At 36.2% G+C, this 24478-nt stretch overlaps 1 protein-coding gene across 1 annotated transcript in view; it reads left to right on the top strand.

The window, feature by feature from the left end:
• The window catches only part of SLC26A7 (solute carrier family 26 member 7), a gene marked incomplete at both ends in the record, with an annotated part of 66228 nt that overhangs the window by 23916 nt on the left and 17834 nt on the right, over positions 1 to 24478 (top strand). Inside the window, 7 exons of the mRNA XM_084281686.1 lie at positions 2345 to 2509; positions 10095 to 10247; positions 11648 to 11730; positions 12569 to 12716; positions 14873 to 14986; positions 18093 to 18170; positions 19390 to 19485. Of these exons, the coding sequence (XP_084137812.1) occupies positions 2345 to 2509; positions 10095 to 10247; positions 11648 to 11730; positions 12569 to 12716; positions 14873 to 14986; positions 18093 to 18170; positions 19390 to 19485 (837 nt within the window). The remainder of the gene's footprint in view (positions 1 to 2344; positions 2510 to 10094; positions 10248 to 11647; positions 11731 to 12568; positions 12717 to 14872; positions 14987 to 18092; positions 18171 to 19389; positions 19486 to 24478) is intronic.

Genomic DNA, 24478 nt, shown 5'->3' on the forward strand with positions numbered 1-24478 from the left:
AATGCTGAAAAATTAAAAAAAAAAAAAAAGTAAATGTGTATGAGATGCAGAAGATATTTTCTGTAATCATAAATCTCTAATTCACTGTAGTAATAATAACTTTATCTGAAATATTAATATTATCTAATATTTCTCAGTGATATTAGTTACCTCACTGAACTGCCTCTGTGGTTTTGATTTTGATTAAATAAATATCCATCTCATCCTCTGGAAAATAAAATATAATACGTTTAGAAATTTCACATCAGTACAATACAAACTGATCTTAGGAAACAAAGAAAAACTCACTAGGGGAGGGAAAATTTATTCCTTATTGAACTTTGCTACTGCGAACAATATTTTAAATATCTGAATAGGCACACTATTGGAACAAACAGATAAACAAAATATTTGAAGTTAGTAATTATTGGTTTCAGGCATGACTAACTAAATTACTACTCACTGAGAGTATAACAGTAATTATCTTTATTGGGGTCCAATCTGGAATGGCAATCAATGTTCTGATTTTTTGTAGTACTGAGCAGTTCATATAATATTAGTTGGAAATAGAGAAAATTATCCTCATATTTCATCTCAAGGGATTTTATCTCAAGGGATTAGGAAATTGCTCACTAGAGGTTTTTATGTTAAATAAAAACCGCTCTGTTTTTATTGTGTGTGTGTGTTTTATTATTTTATTTATTTATTTATTGGTGAGCTTTTATACTTGTAGCTCAATGCATACAGGTGAAAAAGCAAATGTTGGTCATGTGTAAGGAATAGTAACATTTGAAAAGGATTGTTTTAACCTCAAAACTACAACAAAAACAAATATAAAGGAGACTGATGTGTTCTGAAGTGACTGTATTTAATATGGTAAACACAAAATAATCCTCATGGACAGTATTGTCATAAACAACTCTGAGCAGAGTTGTTTAACTTTTCATGCAGAACAACAAATGCAAAAGGATATAAAAGTAAAAAAAAAAAATACTTTTTGATCTAATGAGTCTGCAGAACTCACTGTAAGGGGGATAATTTAAATATAATTTAATGTAATCCAGCAAAGTATTGCATGTTATGCAAACCACAGTAGCATCTGTAAGTCAGTAACAACCTTGGTCAAAGAAACAATCTCTGTCAAATCTCATTCTTTAAAGAAAATAAGTGATTGCAGTCTGGGATAAAATGAGATAATATAGTAGGACACTTAATACTTTGGGGTTTTGTACTATATTTGTATGAAGAATCTACAATAGTTGTAAACAGATTCCCAGATTAGAGAGGAATTCTATGATCCTATCCCTGCACTCTGAAATAACTTCTGTAAAAATTTCAGGGCAGCTGAAATTATCTTCAAGATCAAATACATGTATAACTGAGCCAAAGTCTACTTTTCTTTTTTTTTTTTTTTTTTTTTTCCTAGAGGAGAAATCTAGTTTGAATATAGGATTGTGTTTATGAAATTAGATGTTGATTTTCCTTCCTTTTTTAAAATTTCTGATTTTATACAGATATTCTATTTTAACTTCAAGTATTGCCCAAGTACATAGGAAGTAGATTTTTAAAATCTTTAAAATATCTTGCTTTTACTATAATTGTATAGATTTTGTTGAAACAGCACATGAAACCATATAAACTTCTCTGGTTTTCTGTAAAGAAGAAAATATTTTTGTACTCTCCATCATCTAAAGTAAATTCTGTATCTCTCTTACCTGAATAGCTGCAAAACCAGAAACCTCTGCATTTGAAGTTGATGTAACTATGGATTGGTCATACACGAAATATTTGATGTTGTAGCATGAGAGCACCAAGTATCATGATATATCAGACAATATGTTCAGGGTCAGTAGGATATCAGGTGGCTAAAATTCTGCCAGAGGAGCTAAGATGATGTGTCACTGTGTGGGATAGGGACGCTGGTGGCATAGTGTCCTGGGGCAGGGCAGAGCCCTCTAAGCCCTCTAAGTTGGCATTGGTTAGGTGGACCACAACCCTTTGCCTACTCAGTATGACTATCAGAGGAGCAGGAATGAGTCGGTACCACACTTATTCAGCTGATGTTTTTATAGTATTTGTTTTTCTCCCATATTTGAGTAAGAGAGAATAATAAGTGTCACATGAAGACAGCTTCTCTGAGTTGGCTTACATTACTAAACTAAAGGTAGAATCTGGTAAACCAGTGATGTGAATGAGATAATGCAGATGAACCAGTGGGTTCAGTTTTAAGTTCAGTTCATCCTTCAAATGACTTGTGTGTTCTATTCTCAATTGTCTTACAGTTTATTAAAATGACTCTCACTGCCCTATCACCAGGAAGCTGCACTTTATTACACTTACTGATGCACATACCTTTGCTTTCCAGGTAGCAATGTTTATGCTGCAGTTGGGCAGTGCCACCTTCTTGTTAACAGAACCAGTGATCAGCGCAATGACAACAGGAGCAGCGACACATGTGGTGACTTCACAAGTGAAGTACTTGCTGGGAATGAAAATGCCATATATATCAGGACCACTAGGATTTTTTCATGTGAGTTCTGTAAATGAGATGGGTTATTTCATTAGCTAACATTTTCTTAACACACTATGTGGTCTTTTTTCTTTTTTCTTTTTTTTTTTCTTTATATATATGTGGAGAATTAGTGATGCATGTGTGAATGAAGAAAAAGTAACACTAAAAACTTTTTTTTCACTACTTCTGTTTGTAGAAAAAGATTAGGAAAGCTTGATGAAGAGTTAGCAGGACTGGTCATATTTTGAAATTTAAAATATAAACATATTATAGCATCAATAATTCCTTTCATTAACATGAGCAATTACAGATTTTATACACTTACAGGGTGGGTTAACTTCTGCATGATAAGCTTCTGAGAGGGAACACTATATATTTCAAATGTCATTATTTTTCTTATTATTTTCTTCATATTTTGCTCAATGTAACACAACCATCATTGTGGTAAAAAGAAAGTGACTTGTGATTTGTGGATCTGTTATGCAAAAAATTACCCTAGATATGTTACGTGTTACTTTATGACTTTTTTTTTTTTTTTTTTTTTTCCCGGAAGTACATCAAGTATACAGCTTCAAGGTAGCTTTTATAAAGTGCATATAACCTTTTATATATTATCATGGTGTCTCCCTTTGGAAAGTAGACATTGATGGCTGAAAATTTTAAAGATTTCAATGCTGTATGATTTTACTGCACAAAAGATCTGAGGTTGATTCTTTAAGTTAACTTACTCTAGCAAACTGAGTTTAGGTGTTGTGAGTATAATATCTTGTCTGAAGAATTAGTAGTATTATAATAATATCTGTCAAAATGATAATTTACTCATAGCAAAATTATATTTACTAGCTGAGTAGATATTTACTTTGAATTGATTGTAACTGATGATTTGGTTACCAGATGAGGGAGGAGGTGAGGTTTGTTTTAGTTAGCTACTAAATTAGGATGCCTTATTTAAAAAGATTGACCACAGTTTCTTGCATTGCTCATCTCTTCATTTTCTCCTGTTAGTTTGGGAACTTGGTTAATTCAGATTATGTAGTTAAAAGGAAAAAAATATTCACTTCAGAATGTTGTTTTATAGTATTGTATACATTTGGTAACATTTTATTTAGATAATACATCAGTAAGTTTTTCTACAGGAACTATTTATTAATGAGAATTAGGGACATATAATAAAGGCAAGTAAATATATCTTGTAAGAACATAAGTCAAAATGTCATAGTCATTTTTATGAGTAGTTGGTTGGCCTGTAAGGCAATTACAAATGATTCACCATATATTAAAAAAAAAATGTTTATTCTTTAAAAGCCTTTTCATAAATACTTCTTAATATAAAATGAGAGCAGCTATTTTTTTTTTCTTTCTTTCTTTCTTTTTTTTTTTTTTTTTTTTTTCCTCATGATATTTCTGTGGTGACTCTACTTACATATAGGCATATTATCATCTTGTAGAGATGACTAGTGTTAAGTACCACAGCCAAGACATAATCAAAACATACATTATGAGCAATAATAAAGAACAGAAGTAACACAAGGAAATATTTCCACATTGGTGTGCTGATGATATCATAAGTGAGGTAATTCAAATGCTTTGAAAGAAATCTATTCCCTTATCCCTTATATTTTTTAATGTGTTTGAAACAAGGTCTTTGCCCTTCATTTCACTTTCGAACCCCTTTGAGCATTTTCCAAGTAATTTTTTTAAGGTTTTCAATTGCTCTATAGAATCATGTAAAAACAAATCAACAGCAACAACAACAAAACTCTGCAACTTAATAACAAATGACAAAGCCTTCATATATAGAAGGGACAATTTTACCATAAAAGTATTTTTAAATGCTTCTGGTATCTGTTTAGACTTATGGATTGCTTCAAGAAACTCTGGTATCTCAGTCAACAGCACTGAATTTGGCAGTGTGTTTCTGGACATGTTCTTTACTCCAAATTCATGAAACCCCAAAGACTGGTATTTTTGCATTTTATTTGTATTTTTTTCCTTTCTCCACTCCAGATCACCTCCCACTCAGAAAGCCCATTGTTTTGCTTCAGGCAGCCTTTGGGTTGGCAAAGCAAGAATAAGAATGTTTAATAAAGTGTGATAGGAGAGTTGAAAGTAAAACAAGCCAGTGAAATATATTTTACAGTGAGTGAGATCACGAATAAATATGTAAAAATGAGCATTGTATATGGAGAACAAATCTACTACACTGGCATTGAGCCTATGGGATTGTTGTGTTTACACATAGCTTATGTAATTTATTACATTTAATTTTCTCTGTATATGATTTGTAACACTGCAATTGAGCTGCACATTGCAGTGTCAATAGAGATTTTACAAAATGGAATGGCAAGATGAATGTGAGAAAGACAAATGGTGAGACAGCGCTACATGTGAAGTCTAAATTTCACAAGGGACAAGAAGAAAACTATCAACAAGTTTTACTTAGTATCTGAAAACAGAAGGACATATCTATATTTGCCTTTCATCCTTGTGTAGATATGTTTATCCTACCACAAGTTTGTGAGAAAATGCAGCATTACAAAGTGATCTCCTGTGATGTGACAAACCTACTTTGGAAAAAACAGTCTTTTGTGGTTGTGTTGCAACTTGTTTACAAAATCTTGTGGTGCTGCAAGTTAGCCGAGAAAGCCTTCATGTCCTTTCATGTCCTGTTCAAGTCAGTCCTTTACCTCCTCTTTTTCATGTTTTTTTTTGTGTTCTTTTTTTTTTTTTTTTCCCCTCTGATTTTTTTTTTCTTACGTAATGTGCTGTATTTGTCAAAAAGAAACAAACATTTTTTAAAAAATGTAGTAGGGCGACATGCCCTTAAGTTGTATAAGGTGTTATAATTTGAATTTTTAATTTTTGAATTTTTGTTTATTGAATCTAATTCTTCATTTGTTTGCCTCAGCTTCCATTCTTGTTTTTGAAATAATCTTTTTTTTTGGCCTTTGACACTACTCTCCATAAGATCCTCATAGAGAATCTTTCTACACTATAGTGTCTAATGGCCAAAGTCTAGTTGGAGACCAGTATCTAGCAGCGTACCCCAGGAGTCAGTAGTGGGTCCAATTCTGCTTAACGTCTTTGTGAACAGTCTTGATGATGGGCACTCTCAGTTAATTCACAAATTACACCAAATTGGTAGGAATGGCTGATTTACCAGAAGACTGTGATGCCATCCATGGGCACCTCAACAGGCTGAAGGGCGGGACTGACAGGAACCTCCTGAAGTTCAACAAGGAGAGCGCCCCTCCACTTGGGGAGGAACAACCCCAGGCATCAGCACATGGTAGAGCCACCCATCTGGAAAGCAGCTCTGCAGAATTGGATCTGGGGGTCATGGTGGACACTGAGTTGAACATGAATGAGTGATGTGCCATTGCTGCTAAGAAGGCTAACAGTATTCTTTGCTGAATTAGGCAAAGTATCACCAGTATGGCAATAATGGTGATCTTTCTGTTATACTCAGTGCTGGCGTGGCAGCACTTGGAGTACTTTGTCCAGTTCTGGGCTGCCTAGTACAAGAGAGATCTGGACATTCTGGAAAGAGTCCAACATAGGGCCACCAAGAGACTGGAACATCTGTCCTATGAGGAGAGGCTGAGAGAGATGAAACTGTTCAATCTGGTGCCCAGTGTGAGGACAAGAAGGAATGAGCACAGACTTAGGTTTGCGCCTAAACGGCTTTACAATTAACAATTGTAAATTTACAATTTTACAATTAAACTTTACAATATGGGTGATAGAGCACAGGCACAGGCTGCCCAGAGGCTGTGGGGTCTCCTTCTTGGAGACCTTCAGAAGCCGTCTGGATGTGGTGCTGGGCACCCTGCTCTGGGTATCCCTGTTTGAGCAGGGGCGGGATCGAGTAGTCTGCAGACAGCCTCATCCATTCTGTGTAAGTTCTAGGAGTCTTGGCTATATATTTTTAGAAAAATAACAAATCTTATTTTTTATTCAATTTGTAAAGAACGAAAAACATTCAAAATGTTTATGTACATTTCTTAGTAATTCTTCATTAGAATTATACTTATTCAGCCTTCTTTATATCTCAGTTTGTCTAGGCAAATTAAATTCAACACCAAAGCCAGAGAAAACTAATGCTGGCAGAGCTCATTTTAAAAAGACCCACATCTCTTTGACTTTAACAATTAAGAATCAATCTATTTCTTCCCTTTTCTTACCTCCTTACCTTAGATCTAGCTCAGACTTTAATGGCTTCGTGGGCACAGCTTGCAATGTAGTTTTCCAGATTGCTTTCTTTGTCCTAATTAATCACAGCTCCTGTTTGGGCACTGAGCCAAGGTCTTCACTCTCTTAAAAGTGCATTTTTAGAAAATTATGGATACAAAGACTTATCCCAAGTCAGTCAAGACACAGTCCACATTGTCTGATGACAGTAGGATAATATGTGGTTAAAAACTGTCATTTGATTACCATCCTTCAGACCTATGACATGTAGATCATTTTATTTAACAAGTTGATTTTAAAATGTTTTTATTCCAGATTCTGAGAAATGTTTGTGCTGGTTTATATTGTTCATCCTCAGTCAAAAGTCCAAGGCCAATGGGATGGTCTACATCTTCCAGTTTATGAGAAAAAATACATTTCTCCTCCAGTTTCTTCTTATTTTCCATAACAATTTTTAGAACTTTTTATTGTATCTTTTTCCCTTATAAATTATGAAAGACTTCATAGGAGTGACAAGAGGAAAAATCAGGAAGCTATTTGTAATTTACTCATCCTTCAAAATAAACGTTATGTCTTCAAGGAGAGACAGAATCAGAATGGGGAAAAAATGTCATCATATTGACTACTTTTCTGCTAGAACAGTACTCTTTCCTAAGATAATTTTTCTAGTCCTTTTTCCCATCTAACATAAATATCTGTATTTAAACTCCAAACCACCAAACCTTGTTAGCATTATACATTTGTTTGAAAACAGATTCTGTGGGGCTGAAAATTATTAAGTATATTTTGATAAAATTAAAAATTCCACTTCCAGTTTATTTTAGTGATCTTTGTTGTTAGAAAAAGAAATACCTTTCATTTGTTTAATTAAATATCTGTCTCAATTGTTAGATTTTATTATCCTTTATGCTGTCTTTTTAAAGTAAGATACTTGTGAGGCAGTCTAAATCTATAGCCTAGATTTTAACTTCTGTTCTCTATACAGTTTGCATTTCAGGCTACACAGCAGGAACCAAAACTTTAATGCAGAATTCCAGGGACTGAGCCTACCTTGTTTTTATTTCCCCTGCAGCTTCATTAAGCATATGCATTATTTCCATTTTCATGCCTCTTTTTTTTCCTCTAGTGAGCTAGCCCGGCTAGCTCAGTCGGTAGAGCATGAGACTCTTAATCTCAGGGTCGTGGGTTCGTGCCCCACGTTGGGCGCCAAAAAGACTGTCGTGGTTTGACCCGGCCGGCAGCTAAACACCACGCAGCCGTTTGCTCACCCTCCCCCTCCCTCTCTGGGACGGGGGAGAGAAATGGAAAGTGAAGCCCGTGAGTTGAGATAAAGACAGTTTAATATGACAGGAAAATAATAATAACAAAAGTAATAATAACAACAATAATAATAATAATACAATGGTGATAATAGGAAAATAATAATAATATGTACAAACAAGTGATGCACAATGCAATTGCTCACCACCCGCTGACTGATGCCCAGCCTAACCGAGCAGTCCGGCCCCCTCCCCCCGGCTAGCCACCCCTATATATTGTTTAGCATGACGTCAGATGGTATGGAATACCCCTTTGGCTAGTTTGGGTCACCTGTCCTGGGTCTGTCCCCTCCCAGCTCTTACTGCACCCCCAGCCTGCCTGTTGGCAGGACAGAGCAAAAAGCTGAGATGTCCTTGGCTTGGTATAAGCACTGCTCTGCAACAATTAAAACATCGGCATGTTATCAGCACTCTTCTCATCCTAAGCCAAAACACAGCATTCCACCAGCTACTAGGAAGAAAATTAATTCTGTTCTAACTGAAACCAGGACATCTATGCAATGGACTATTGCTTTTATTCATAAGGCCTGAAAATAATTTGTGATGGGGATATAATTATTCCTTTGTATGTCATGATGGAAGTTTCCTCCAACTTTCTTCAGTCCTTTGTAACCATTCCATGGACTTGTGATTTTTTTCATTATTTTTTGTTAATCTGTTATCATACTGATTTATGCCTCATTTTCAGGAGCCTCAAATTCAGAGTAGAACTGAAATTACAGTTCACTGATAACTGTGTCCTCAATACTGGAGTGAAGGCAACTGCATTCTTCCAGGCCTGTTATTTACAATTTTGTATTCATCATAATATATCCCTTTTATTCATTCACAGTCATTCTATTCCTATTCCTTCTTTCTATTCCACAGGTTACTTATGTTTAGCATTATATTTCCTTTCTTCATCACAGATGCAATATTATTCTGACTACATTTTACATCACATTGCGCCACACCTTATACTTCAAGCAGCTGAGGCCTCTCATTTGCAGCTCTGTAGCTCTGCTCCAGTCTCCTCTTTTAGCACTTCATTCTGTCTCTCCCTTGCAGTACTGTAGCCATTCCCCAACACCCTGGAACCTGCTGTGTCAGGACTTTTAATCTTGTGGTCCAGTGTGCTTTGCACCCTTGCACCTGCAGATTCCCACACAGGGCTGTTTTTCCCACAGAAAAAAAGTTTCCACTGATGTGTGAATCATCCTTTCTCCCCCCAGCCTCTTTCTATCTCTTGCTTTGTGGCTTTTAACCTATAACTTCATGCTAGGGAAAGAAATAGAGCCTCGTAGATAGCATTAGTCATTTAAATAGTTATTTAAATAGCCAACAATACACACACAAAGCATGACAACTAATTAGTATATGCAGCATCTGGACCTGATAAAAGTGTGTTCTATGGAGTGCTTTTAGTATAATGGGCAAGAGCAACCAACACGGAGACTGAGTGCATCCTGATGAAACTATACAGTTACTCTAGAAACTGTACCCCCATGAGTGCTGAGAGGGGGGCCTGAGGAGGGCAATCATCTGGGAAGATTCCTCTTGCTTCTCTTCCCAGCCACTACTGCATTTATTCATTCTCTTTTTCTTCTTGCCCTCTCTCTTTTCTGTCTTTTTTTTTTTTTTTTTTTTCCTTAGAAGTTACTTTTACCATTGGAATTAATGGATGTCACAAGCTATGGACACCTAAAATAAATCTTTGTGCAAGCTTCTCTCAACATTTTTGTGCAACACTCATTTTTGTCATTGAATTTAATGAAGAGGAATAAGAAAAGGATAAGTATCAGATGTACTGGAATTTTCTAGCTTGCTTCTGCCAACCAATAGAAATGTATACATTTTTATATACAAACATTCACTACACTTTTTGAGTCTTTGAAAATTCATAGAATTTAGCAATGATAAGTTAGTGATTTTTTTCCTTGCAAAATGTTAAGTGGATGTTAGTGTGTCAGATGACTCAAATCCTGGAGTACTGATTCTGATCTCCTGGGTAATTCAAAGCATTTCAAGTTGTGTAGAAGATGTCATAGCACTTGACCCAGAACAGTGTATTTTGTAAACTGATTCTAATTTGTTGTTCTTCTCAATCACTGTAGATTTATGCCTACATATTTGAAAATATCAGATCAGTTCAACTAGAGGCTTTACTTCTCTCCTTGCTGAGCATTGTGGTGCTTGTTCTTGTTAAGGAATTGAATGAGAAATTTCAGAGAAACATTAAAATTGTTCTTCCTATCGATCTAGTTTTGGTAAGTATGAAGCCAAATATCAGATGTTTTCCTTTACAGAGTTTTCAGTGGTTTAATTAATCTGCTAAAGTTTATTATGTTGTCTATAGTTACCCACAACCACACCTGCCACTTATTAAATGGATAGCTAATTTTCATGGCTGTATGTTAAATGTAAGAACAGGACACAGTTTGGCTAAATAATTAAGAAAGAAGTGACATACGTTCCCAATTTGTGTAATATTTTTCATGTGCTTACTACTTTTTACATAATTACAAGAATATGGAGCCTAGCATGTTAAAGTGTAAGAAGTTTGATGTAGAAAATGAAAAGTAACTGACACATTGTAACTCCAGGCAAGTCTTGTACTGGGTAGTTCTGGCTCAGATATTGCCTGTTATTTATCTGCAACAAATTTAAATACCTAAACTATTGCTTTCTGTAAGTTTACTTACAGATTTCCTTTCATATGGCATAGGCTAAATTGAAATTAGCTATTGCATTGTAAATCTCTACTTTAAGGATTAAGCTATGGTCAGATAACTAGCACCAGGACAGAAGTTTCTGTTTTTCTCTAGACATCTAAAAGATTTTTATTTTTATTTTTTTTAAAGTGAAAGATTATTTTCAGAGTGGATCATCACAATTACTGTCTTTAAAAAAAAAAAAAAAAAAAAAAAAAAAAAGAATCCTTTCTCATGGGCAAAATGCTGGAAAATGAGGTTCTGGTCCCTGCTCCAAGATCTGTTTCTGTATTGTCTTTTAAACAATACCAGAAAATGCAGCAGACCAAGGATGATGGACTGGAGCTTGATCCTGTTCTTGTAGGATTTATGTGATCAGCTCACAGAAAGTACAAGAAACAAGTTGAACATCCTTGGGACCAAAATCTCCTCTCCCTCAGCAAGGTTTATACATGCTGGAACAGACATATAGGAGGCAAACACACCACCTCTTTTGTGCCGAAGTTGACTCTGCCAGTCTGGATTAGATGCACTCAGACAACATCATCTGCCTCAGACCACTCAGGAATAGTTAAATTATGAATTACTTTAAGCTGTTGGCATGAATGGAAGTGGCCTGAGGCACATGCTGTACAGGGACAGTTTGATGCTGATTGTCAAGAGGCTTTCCAGAGACTTTTGCAGATTGCTTTTATTAACACAGAGCAGCCAAACTTCACTATAGACCTTCTTCAGACATATTTTCTAAACCCATTATTGCATCCAGATCTTAGATTCTTTTGCCTCACTTCCACATTTGCTGAAATTTTAGTAATAATACTTCCCTGTCATAGTTAATTGTAGTAAGGATAAATTCATGAACCCTGTCATGTGTTTAGCTATGGCAATAACAGGGACCATGTGAGAACCTGAAAGCAACAGAAACATAACGTCTTTCTCTGTATTGAATCAAACAGATAATTGCTACATCCGCTGCCTGCTACTATGCTGATATGGAATACGTCTATGGGCTAGAAGTTGTGGGACATATTCCCGAAGGGTAATGTGCTTTTTATTAGCTTCTGGCTTTTAAATATGTTTAGTTCTGCAAACATCTTGTGAAGAGGTCAAAGTAGTTTTCTGAAATAAGAAATGGCAAAAATCTATCATGTCCATTTCTGAACTCCTCAAATACTCTCTCACAGTTCAGTCCCACATTAAAAAGGTGTATTGGTATAGATATTATCATCAAATGCAAACTTTCTTGTACATTTTTGTAGTTATTTCAATACTTTATGGAGTAGGTACGGGATACCTGATGATGTCTAATGGATATATAATAGAAAGGAGATCCTAAAGTCCTTTTGTGGAGTACAGAGGTGGTCTGGGGTGATTCAGTTCTTAACTGCAGCGTTTCATAGCAACCCCCATTACAAAGTCTCCCTTAGATGGAGTACATTTCCATACCATCCATAACCTATGAAGATACTAAGTGGTTTAAAAGATTTAAATTGAACTTTTCAGGAAAGCCAAGTATGAAAAAGTAAAAAAGATATACAGTCGAATCTCTTCTATTTCTTATTACAAAATTAGTGAATTGGGGATTTTATGTCAGTGGAGAGAGAGATAATTTAAAGGGAGCTCTCCATAAATTCTCAAACCACAGTTTACAGATGGAATTCTCTATATAAAACTTTCATCTGCCACTACAGTTTTTCCCTGCGGTTCCCAATAGACAGTTATCTTACTAATCTAAAATATTGATAAATATCACCTTACAAGTATTTAAATGTTAACCAGGCATACAGAGACTGTTTCTCTGTTTCTCTTGTATTTTCATGAATTGCAAAATTGCAAAAAGGATTGCTTTTTTTTTTTTTTTTTTTTTTAAATTACAGGCTACCACCACCAAAGCTGCCGCCCATGAATGTCCTGTCTGAAGTAGTCACTGAAGCTTTTGGAGTAGCACTGGTTGGTTATGTAGCATCGCTAGCTCTAGCCCAAGGCTCTGCTAAAAAGTTTAAATACACTGTGGATGACAACCAGGTAAAGCTCTTTCTCCTCACTTAGGGAGACCTTAAGGTCAGTAAGCCTTGAAATTGCTTCACCATTTTGGAAAAGTGTTATATATGAATGCCCAGTAGGAAAGGATAAGTTTCATGTGGCATCCTGAGGCCTTCCAGTGATTACTGTAAAACCACAATCTAGTACAAATCAGCTCTGTTATAGCATAGTTGGTTGAGATATACCTTTTGGGAAAGTGCTTCCTTCAGGATAACCTCATAATGCTGCATTTGGTCCAGCCAGCAGCCAATTTAGGTGTTAACATGTTTTTCCAGTGTTTTAAGGCAAGACAGCTTCTCTTCTGGCAGCTGAGGTCTTAAAGACCAGCTAAGATTTTAAATCAGCTACTGATTAAAGAAACAAAGCAATTTTAAAAATAAACCGGGTACTTACAGCCCCAGGACATTTATAATATTTATCAGTTATAAAATAAGGGTTATGCAGAGTAGAAGTCCCATCTGAAATAAAGGTTTATTTATATAAAAGAAGCAGGGTGGGTTCAGAGAGCACTGCCAAATTTGCAGCTGTAAGAGCTTTCTGTGCAGAGTTCCATTCTGCAGCAGGCAAGCTGCAGATAAAAGTGGGGTGTTTGCTTCCTGCACTACCCCACTGCTGGTTATGGTGGACAGGTAACTTCAAGCCAAGTGGAAATCCATGGTAGGAAACACTGCATTTTAAATAAGGTCCTAACTACCAAATAGTGCTATGTGATGAGAATGCTGCCCACATTTTGCTGTTAAATGGTTTGAGATAAATGACATAAAGCTGGATGATGGTTTTGCATACAGGTGGTTTTGCAGCTGGAGACATTTGGTCATTCTATCTCAGCAGGTCAGACTTGCTACATCAGTGAATGTGCTTTGCAGCTTCTGCTATTACTGGAAATGTACAGTGACAATGTTCTTGTTTACTCAGTTCTCTAAAAAAATGTTCAGAATGAATACTTTGTTTCATGAATTTCTATTGATGCTGCAGAACAGTGTTTCCCAGGTAGCAGGGGGAAAGCACTTTGAGCTGATATGCTGTAGTGTCTCAAGGACACTAAATGGAGCACAGCAACCTGTGTGTCTTTCTGCATGTTTGGAAAACTTGTAACTTACGCTACTTAATTACTGAAGTGGTGGGAACAATTTATATGTCTGCACAGAATAATGGAGCAAAGAGCAAACCCTTCATGAGAACAGAGCATACAGTGTGGCAGCATAGTGGCAAAGATGCATTGCATTCAGGGGTCAGGCAGAGGGGGCTCTACATGGTGATACATTGATGTGCAAGGCTATCTTGTGTCCTTTACAGTGGTGCTCTTTAAAGTGGTGCTGTCCTGTGCTGGGGAGACCAACATATGATCATGTGTTGTCCTGGCAGGATATAATACTATTTGTGTACTGAGCCTGTGTACTTCTAGCAGTACAGATGTCTTCTCTTACACATTCCCCTCAGGAGATGAAGCCTCGGGGTAGGAGGCTGATGCTGGGTAGCCAAGTTGGGGTGCTTTTGAAAAGCTTTAAAAGCTGTTCATCTCAGGCTGCAGACACAAGGTAGTTTCCCCACTGCACTTTTTCTTCTGTAAGTCATTTTCCAGACTTGTCTGCATTTTGATTGTGAATATACATCAAATGCATTTGTAATGAATTACAGTATACAGGTAGTGTTGCTGCCATACTTCACTTTCACTAAAGCATGCTATGAAAAAAAAAGAAAAAAAAGAAGAAGAAAAAAAAAAGACAGTGGCTGTCTTCTTCCAGTAGAGTCATAAGCCAGAAAAAACTTGGACGTTCTCCAGATCCCACTACTTGAGACTGCTGCCTGTTAAAAAGCAGATGTGTATCACGATGTAAATACTTTTGCTGAATTTCATCTTCGAAACTTAGCACTATCATTTGTTTTGTGAACAAAACGTCTCTTCTGCTTTTGATGAATCTGGGTTCAGTGGCTTTCAAAATAGCTCTGTGTTGCAAGAAGATACATTATACTGGGAGATATTTTATCATGTATGTATGTGCTATTTTCCCTCAAAAAATATGCCCATCCTTTATCATTGCTAATATTTGCATAGGAGACTCCTTTGTTGGCTAGAAACATTGAAATGACAGAATAACAGGGGGAAAAAAAACATATTCTTTTTAACAACTTTGCAGGAATTTTTGGCTCATGGTCTCAGCAACGTGATTCCTTCATTTTTCTTTTGCATACCAAGTGCAGCAGCAATGGGACGGACGGCACTTTTATATAGTACAGGCGCCAGAACACAGGTAAGAGGTTACAGTGCAGTCAGTAGGAGAAATAAATCTACGATGCTGCTCACTGGATCTTGCAGTTGTTGATCCATTGTACTCCTCTCTTCTCCCTTTTCCTCTATCCCGGAAAATTACTCTGCTCAGTCAATTTTAACAATCTGCACGGATCAGCAATCATCTTACTAGGAAAGCTAACGGTTCCCCTTATGCATTTTTACCACTTTAATTCAATAAAAACTCTTAAGTCTGGGGCAGTAAGGTGCCTTCAGTGCTTTGCTTTCAGACTGCAGAAAACTATACAGAAGACTTTTTATTATTATTATTATTATTATTATTATTATTATTATTATTATTATTATTATTATTATTATTATTATTTATCTGTCAGCACTGTAACAAAAGTGCCCTCTAATGGTGTCTAAGGAATTTAATGGTTCAGGCTAAACTGTTGTTTTTTGTTGTTGTTTTAAATTCATTTGGTGCTCTTATATGATTTTCAAAATAAAGAGAAAGTAATCTTAAGAGCTGCTCCTAGAGGAAGCAATGCTTCAACTTCTGCCTTGTGACATGGTGTACTTGTCCTGTCCCTCAGCATTCATTGAGACCACAGAGATGACATTTCATTTTTTCAGGACTTTTTTTTTTGGCTTTCTCTTTCTTATGGAAATGAAATCCAAAAGATTCTGTGGCAATAGCTTGGAAAAGAGGGAATTGTAATCAAAGAAAATGCTCACTGTGACCCTGTAATATTGTTACCTGTGCTTGTGAACAAGAAAGGCAGCAAACTGCTCTTCTGAGACCTTGGCATATGATGGCACCATGTGGGCTACCCCAGCTGGGAAACCTTGAGCACTGCCTCTCCTTCCTTCCTCTGAAACTCAAACGTCCATCAGTGTCATCCTGCCACATAAATGTGTAACATGGAGTTTGTTGCAATTGTCCTTTTATAATGCTGGCCTTGCCTGTATAAAGGTCATTAATTACAAGGTAAATGCTAATGCTAAATGACTGACAAGCTTAAGCACAGTCTGTAGGCACCGATGTTTCTTGACTATATTGTGCAATTGTTTCTCAAGCAGACACCACAATACTGAGAAATGATACAAGGCTTTATTTCAAAACTCTGCATGTTAATTATGTGCTAATTAGCCAGCACACTTCTCTGAACGCAGTTAATCATAATGAATAATTTATCCAATAATCATCTTTGAAAGCATTTATATGCAAATAGTTTAGCTACCACTTTGGTATTATTTATTTCAAGTTTTTGCGTTGGATTCAATCTCATGCCATGTGCCCTTGCCCTCACAGACATCCTCTTCTCTTACCTGCTCATACATGTATCTTTTGTTGGCAAAGTGCAGTTTTACTGAATTGTGGGAAGCTTTAGGGTAACCTGAAGGCCTATCTGGGTAATCTGTATGGGTTGAAGGCATATAGGACATCTGAGTTCTGGAAGATATAGGCAAAGGCCCCACTAGAACATCGTTCACAATATGAAATGGAAAAAGAAACGAACATGGTTTGAAGTCAAGGTAGGAAGTCCTAAAATAACAAGTGTTGACTTGCTTTATCCACAGGTTTCATAGTATTGCAGAGTCTGCATCCACAAATTGGACTGTGGTCATACACTAGGATTAGGAGAATGCTTTATAAATAAGTATAAAATATTTATAAGTGCATAAATAACAACATTCTCTCTCCTGCCTTCTTTGCCTTTGTTTTTGAAGACAACATATCTGTTCAAGACCTTTCTTCTGTGTCTGTCTAGGCAGAATGAATAAATTAGAATATCACTAATTGATGTTTGCCATATCATAAGGAAAAAAAAAAGAAAGGAGCAACAGCTTGAGTTAAGTACACAGGGAGACATGAGAGAAATGTGAAGAGCTTTGCAGAAGCTATATGCATAGCCCTCTTTTCTCCAAAGACTACATTTTGCGTTCAGTGATGTTGCATATTCTTCACTGACATATTTTCCAAGGAGACAACAGAAGTGAAGGACTGTATCATAGACTGAGAAGTGTCCTTCAAGTAGAATCAACACTTTTTTTTTTTTTTTTTTTTAGTTGGGAGGTGCTTTTTTGAGAAGGCAGAGAAAGGGAAAAGCTCCGTGTGACTCTACCAGCAGATTTTGTGTCCCTTTTGCTGTAAACACTCTGTCTACCCTTCTTGATGGTATTTTTAAGTACACCATGGCTCTCTTTCCTAGTGTTTTAACAACTTGTCTGGTTTTGTTTTTAACAACTTGTCTCTTAAAATTAAACTTAATTATTTTAGTAAAGAAACATTTTATCAATATAAAAATAAAGTGAGCATCTGTCTACTTACCATCAAAATGTTCTGTGAATCTGGACTGTATCTTAATGAGACCAGAAGTTCTCTACTTTGTGAACAGTCAGAGTGGAGAAGGAGATTGCAGTTTTACTGTAGTTTTCCATCAGATTAATACCATGAATACTGTGAAGTAACATAATTCTTAGGCCATATGTTTGTCTGGATTCATGTTACTTGCATTAATTATCATTATATATACATATAAATGTAATTTGCTGCTATGTTTTCTAAAATAAAGTGCATAGCCGCTATAGCACAAGGGTCATTGGTAGTTTCTGACTTAACCCAATAGCTTTCCAACAGCTTCCTTTCAGTGCCAATCCCAGTAAAAGAAGTTAGAAAACTTGTCCTGTGAAAAAATAATAATACAGTTCTTCATATATAATTTGTACTCAGTGTTATGACAGATCTGTGATTCACTGCAACATAGAATGCAATTGTTATAAATATGTTATGGAATGACACTGGATGCTGTAAAACATCTGAAATGAGATATTAATTACACACGTTTCATTTAAGAACTACATTGGTGGCATCATGGTCTCACTCTGACATAATGTTCTAACCCAGATATTGGTATCCCTTACTATGTTCTCACTGTAGTTGGCTGAAGGTAATCACCCTAGATAGAAACTGAAACTACATGTTTCTGCAATCCATAGATACATTAATAGCTGACATATTCAACATCTCATTCTTGATTATGTCTACAACTTTTAATAATAAAACTTTTTTTTTTTTTTTTGATTGGGTGATTAGATTGGATTTTCTTTATTTATTTTAGGTGGCTTGCCTTATCTCCTCTGCATTAATTCTTGTGGTGATCTACACAGTTGGACCAATGCTATACTGGCTGCCTATGGTATGTTCCCTATCCTATTTTTTTTGCATCAAATATTTTCTAAAGACTTAATTTCTTTGAGGGAAAGAAATGTCGTATTACATCTGAAATAGCTCCCTTTAATTTCAATGAGAGAAAATAACTAAAGGTGACTGTGTAGTATATGTAGATTTTACACATACATTGTTATATATATAAGCTATCACTTAAGCATATAATAAAACATTTCTCTTCTACTTACTTAAAGTACTACTTAAAGTCTCTTCCAACCCAAAGCATTCTATGATTCCATTAATTTTACTTAAAGATGTCAAAGATGCTGAATACAACCCCAAAATTATCTAGAATTTTGCTATGTTTGCATACAATTTTAAAACTTACTTCATGCTATTGTTTGCAATGTCAGATGAAGGCAGAACACTTTTCAAAAACATCCTTTTATAGCTTATTCTACTCATGCAAACCAGAGACGTCTGAAGATGCACAATATGTCTTTTTTCTTACTATACTCTTTTCCTCCCTTCATTTTTATATGGAATATATGTAAGTTTTGACTGTTTTCCTATAGAGTTTTCCATATTAGAAAAAGAAAAATGTTTCATATGTTGCTTTCTTGATATTTTATTACTTCTCTCCTATGCTTTTTCAGTCCCCTGTACCTATTCAACATTGCAAGTTGAATATTCTCCATCATTCTTGAGCTCCTGAAGATTTCTTCATCCTCTTTTTTTTTTTTTAATTAATTATTTATTTATTTTTATTTGGAGGACTATAAATTATCTTGTCTGCCACAAAATTAATGAATTTTTATTTATTTTTTATTTTTGCATTAAACACTTTCTGCAGGTAATTATGAAGGGAAATTTAATTTCTTCGCTGTGGAGAAGTTTAGCGCTGATTTGCTTTGGAGTCCCCCAAATGTGTCAGAATGTAGTTGGTCTGATGATGCATGGAGAGTCTTGGAATGTCCTGAAGTTTTTGTCATTTTCTCATAGTCAAGTGCCCTCTAGAATGCCTTCAAGAAAGAAAAAGAATGTCTGTGATACTATTATATTTACATCAGAAGAATACTTGAAATGCTTGAACTTATCCCACTTTTGAAACACTAACTTCAGATTTTCAATAATTTGATTGCAATATTGATCACAGAGTTGGAGAAAGAACATTCATTTTCCCTACTAATTTCATAACAAGCTTTTGTTTTTCTTTCTCTCTCTCTTTCTTTTTTTTTTTTTTTCAGTGTGTGCTAGCAAGCATTATCATTGTGGGCTTGAAAGGAATGTTAATGCAGTTCCGTGACTTAAAAAAATATTGGAATGTGGATAAAATAGACTGGGTAAGTGAAACTCAATCCTAGGAGTTTTTCTTGAGGGCCTTTAATAAATACTTGCTAAATAAACTTTAATAGTTCTATGGCCTTAGAATAGATAAGTGCAAGACATTATTATTAGGGTTTTTGTGTATTAATCAGCCAATTTTCTGTCTCAGAATAGCAGCATCTGAAATATCAGCGGTTTGTATTTAAAAATAATAATAATAAATTTTAGAAATTTTGGCAAGTGATAAAGAATCAAACCCGATTTAATGTTGAAAATGTATATACTGTCAGATCAGATCAATTAGATATGTATCTAATTTTGTAAGCCTACTCTAGCCAGTTAGCATGTTTTTGCTATTGGCAAAATTTTTTATTATTTTGCTATTTTTTGTTATTGTCAAAAATTCCAGTATCTTTGTTCTCTTTGGATATGGAATGACCACACAAGACAAACAGAACTGGAAACACCAGAGATGCAGAAAGATGTATGTCCTAGGGTGCTGTAGGTAAATTGCCTTAACTTAGAGATTTCGCAAAGAAAATATGTATTTGATCATAATAAAAGATTCTGCAATATTAGAGATAAAATAGAGCAGAAAGAGCAGACAGGCAGGAAGAGGCATAGTAAGAAAATACAGTATAATGCAAAGTCTGAACAATCTGACATACCTTTGCACAGAATTCCCAGCAAATATTAAAGATGACTCCATGTCAAGAAGACTTCTAGATTTCTTTTCCAAGGGAACCTTTTGAACATATTGCCTAATTAGTGGAACCAAAACTTCTAACAGCTTTCTAGATCACATAAACACATATTGATATCCCATAATGATTCCAAAACTTCTGTTTATGCAGTTTCAGTTAGCAAATATTTATAAAGGTATTTTGGGCACATCCCCCTGTTCTGTGGTGGGAGGTACAGGTTTCTGGAGGTAATATTCAATTTTATTGAACTCTCCAGTGACTTACTATTCTACAGGGGCAATGGTCATTCTATCCTGATTAAAATATAAATATTTTTATAAAGTACTGAATTTCAATATGGAAAATGGAATTGAGTAAACATCATCAAGTTTGACTATGTGAGGTTTCTCCTATTCCATGACAGAAGACTAGAGTTGATTATTATTATTATTATTAATAATAATATTAATATTATTGGTATAATCCAGAAGAAAAAGTCTGTCTTTCATGAAATCTTATATTCCTAGCAGCAAAATTCTGAAATTATTTTCTATCGCATGTACTGTATTTGGTCTTCAGCTTCACCCAGGCTGCCAGTGACCCAAATGATAAATGGTGTGGATCAAGAATTATTTCTGGGACAGTGGACTTAAGAAAATTGGTAGTTGTGGGAGGGATCTATAGCTTCCCTAACAATGCATTGAGAAAATAAGTGGTTAAGTTTTCCAGCAGAATATTCTAGAAGCTCACTAGCCTTGATGCATCTTTATAGGCAGACTAGCCTGATTGATTTTTGCTTTTGTAGTTTTGGCAGAAAAGGATGGGTGAGTAGTTATTACATCTCTGACATCTGTCATTATTTTTAAGATAGGTTATAGAGAGGGAGAGTTTGCTGGGTTTATCTTTTTGACTGAACGTACTTGAGCACCGATTTATCTTCAAGTAGTTGTACCATCAATCCTTAGCCTGACAGGGTAAATCATCCTGCTTTAAATAGCATAATCTAAAGCTCTAAACATGGATCTTATGTTGCTGCCTAGGCTAAGGAGCCCCACCAAGCCCAGTGATTTGAGAAATTACAATGGTGTTGATTTTGGCCTGAAAATATTCACCCAAGACCTGACAGCTTGTTGGAAACAAATCAGTTCCATTACCAGGTTATCCAGAGCATTTTTAAGAGAGAAACTCTTACAAAACATTTGGAAGTAATTAGCAGCTGTCCTTTCTGGAACTGATTCTTTGAAGGGTGTGTGTCATGTAACATAGAAGTCAGGTTTGTTATGCTCACGTGTCTGGCAAATGATAGTGCATGGAAACATAATGTTATAGTTTTTGTTACCTTGTTCCCTCACACTTAAGCTTCTCACTGAACACAGTTTGTCGAGTAGTGATTTATACATCATAATCCTTTCAAATGTAAAAGGTACAGCTTGAAATCTCTCCATTCAGCCACGGATTGCTTTCTCTCTCTTTTTTTTTTTTTTTTTTTTTTTTTTTTTTTTTTTAATCAGCTTTCAGGAATGTCCTGCTTTTAAATCCCACCCCTCAAATCACAATGAACTTCTTTCCAGCTAGAACATCACTGCTCTTGTTCCAGAGTCCTTTCCTGTCATTCACAACTTTCACATTAACTTTAAAGGTCTCTTGCTTCAATTAAGATCTTCTGTTAGCCCCAACACCTTTTCAGATTACTTCAATGATTTCAGATAAATAACTGTTCTATTCCACTGATATGTGTTTTAAAATAACAGTATGTTTACATAACTATATAATTTACAGATTTTCTCCTCCCTCCATCTTTTGGTTGTTTCTAAGGTGTTGATCCCTGTGTTATCTATGTTTTGTACGCTGACCTGAGAATGATTTGTCATGAATTTTTGCCTCTTTTTTTTTTCTTTTTTTTGGGGGGGGAGGGGAGGCAAGATGAGGTGGGGGAGGGAAAGTGGACTTTTTCTGTAGGGGTACCTCACTTTTCAGGTCATCAAGTTCAAGCATTGGTTTCTGTACCCTTCCCAGCAAGGGTAATTCCTTCTGTAGGCCTACTTGTTAACATATCTTCTCTTTTCTATTCACCAACTTGAGAGTGCACTTTCCTAGTATCAACAAAAAGGCCAGTAAAGTCCTTGTTAATTCTTTTTAGGGCTGAAAATCCCAGACGAGCTGCAGCTATTCTAACTAGTTAAAGACAGATAATGGACTGCTAAAGAAAAATATTCATTTTGTTGTTAACATTTGGAAACAGAAATTATCAAATACAGGGGAAATGTGTTTCAGAAGGTGAAAAATGACAATAGAATAAGGATTATTCTCATGAGTTAAACAGCTATATAAAAGGGATTTAGGGTATTGAACAGAGAAATAATATTTAAAGATAAAAAGTGTTAGAAATTGTACAAATGACTTGGCTAGGAAATGACCTCAGCTGAGACAGAGTTAAGTTGTGTGCCTGACTTGTAAAACAGAAAGAACAGCAACAATTTATGGTAAAAATTACACATTCCTTGCATGGTGCTGTGATGTGAGAGGTAGTTATGGATGAATGAATTGTAAGTGCACATTTATTAATATGTAAAAGATGTAATCAATGATACCAAGTCAGCAATTAAAGTAGAGCCAACAAGGGAGGGCTTACTTTCAACAAGAGCCCTCCAGCATCTTGGCAGTGTGGGTTTTTAAGACACAAAGCCGCCACATTGTCTAACTATTTTGTCAAAATAGATTGGAGTAGGGGGTGCAGGGAAGGTCTTCCATGGGATTTTGGAGCCCATTGGTGTAATTTCATGCATTTTTAGAACATTTTATCTTCTTATCCTCATGTGGATAGCCTCATGATAACATTTTAGATTTGTTCAGGTATTCTTCATGGTGAAGCCCTGTTTCGTGAGAGATCTCAGAAGGCTTTGCTAATAATCAAATTTCCACAGAGTAGCAAACAATCCAGCTCTTCTATGACAATAATTTAACACAAATACTTCTAGGTTATGAAGTCCTAGATTTTCTATCCCTCCTGCATTAGTGAACATGCTACTCTGTGTTACATTAATTTTGTTGCAGTTTGTCTAAGTGGAGTGGGAAGGGATTTACGAGTGCTTAATCCATTGACAGTGTGATTGCCATGTAAGTTCTTTTTAAAAAATAATATTTATATCAGTCCATCTGTCTCCAGGCAGTCGGCAGAAACAAATACCCTCTCAACTCTTGAGTATGGAATGTTTGTGAAAACTGATATTAAAAACGTACTGTATCATCTACTATTCATCATCAGTTCCTCTTGTATGACTGTAGTGGACTTGAGCACTCATGTTGAGTTTTGGTGCAGGGTACTCTGAGGAATGTATGCAGGCATCAGTCATTTGTCTGCAAAATAATAGAATCACAGAATCATCTAGGTTGGAAGAGACCTCCAAGATAACCTAGTCCAATCTCTGACCTAATACTAACCAGTCCTCCCTTAAACCATATCACTAAGCTCTACATCTAAACGTCTTTTAAAGACTTCCAGGGATGGTGACTCAACCACTTCCCTTGGCAGCCCATTCCAATGCCTCACAACCCTCTCAGTAAAGAAGTTCTTCCTAATATCCAACCTAAACCTCTCCTGGCACAACTTTAGTCCATTCCCCCTCATCCTGTCAACAGGCACGTGGGAGAATAGACCAACCTACACCTCGCTACAGCCTCCTTTAAGGTACCTGTAGAGTGTGATAAGGTTGCCCCTGAGCCTCCCCTTCTCCAGGCTGAACAATCCCAGCTCCCTCAGCTGCTCCTCGTAAGACTTGTTCTCCAGACCCCTCACCAGCTTCTTTGTCCTTCTCTGGACATTCTTCAGCACCTCAATGTCCTTCGTGTAGTGAGGGGCCCAAAACTGAACACAGTACTCAAGGTGCGGCCTCACCAGAGCCGAGTGCGGGGGGACAATCACTTCCCTAGCCCTTCTGGCCACACTGCTTCTTATACAAGCCAGGATGCTGTTGGCCTTCTTGGCCACCTGAGCACACTGCTGGCTCATATTCAGCCGACTATCCACCAATACTCCCAGGTCCTTCTCCGCCTGGCAGCTCTCCAACCATTCCTCTCCCAGCCTGTAGCACTGCTTGGGGGTTGTTGTGCCCCAGGTGAAGGACCCGGCACTTGGCCTTGAACCTCATACAGTTGGCCTCAGCCCATTGGTCCAGCCTATCCAGATCCTCCTGCAGAGCCTTCCTACCCTCGAGCAGATCAACACATGCACCTAACTTGGTGTCATCTGCAAACTTACTGAGGGTGCACTTGATCCCCTCATCCAGTTCATAAATAAAGATATTAAAGAGATGTGGCCCTAATACTG

This window comes from Netta rufina, assembly GCF_964035555.1.
Source record: "Netta rufina genome assembly, chromosome: 2".
In the NCBI taxonomy this organism is placed as follows: Eukaryota; Metazoa; Chordata; class Aves; order Anseriformes; family Anatidae; genus Netta; species Netta rufina.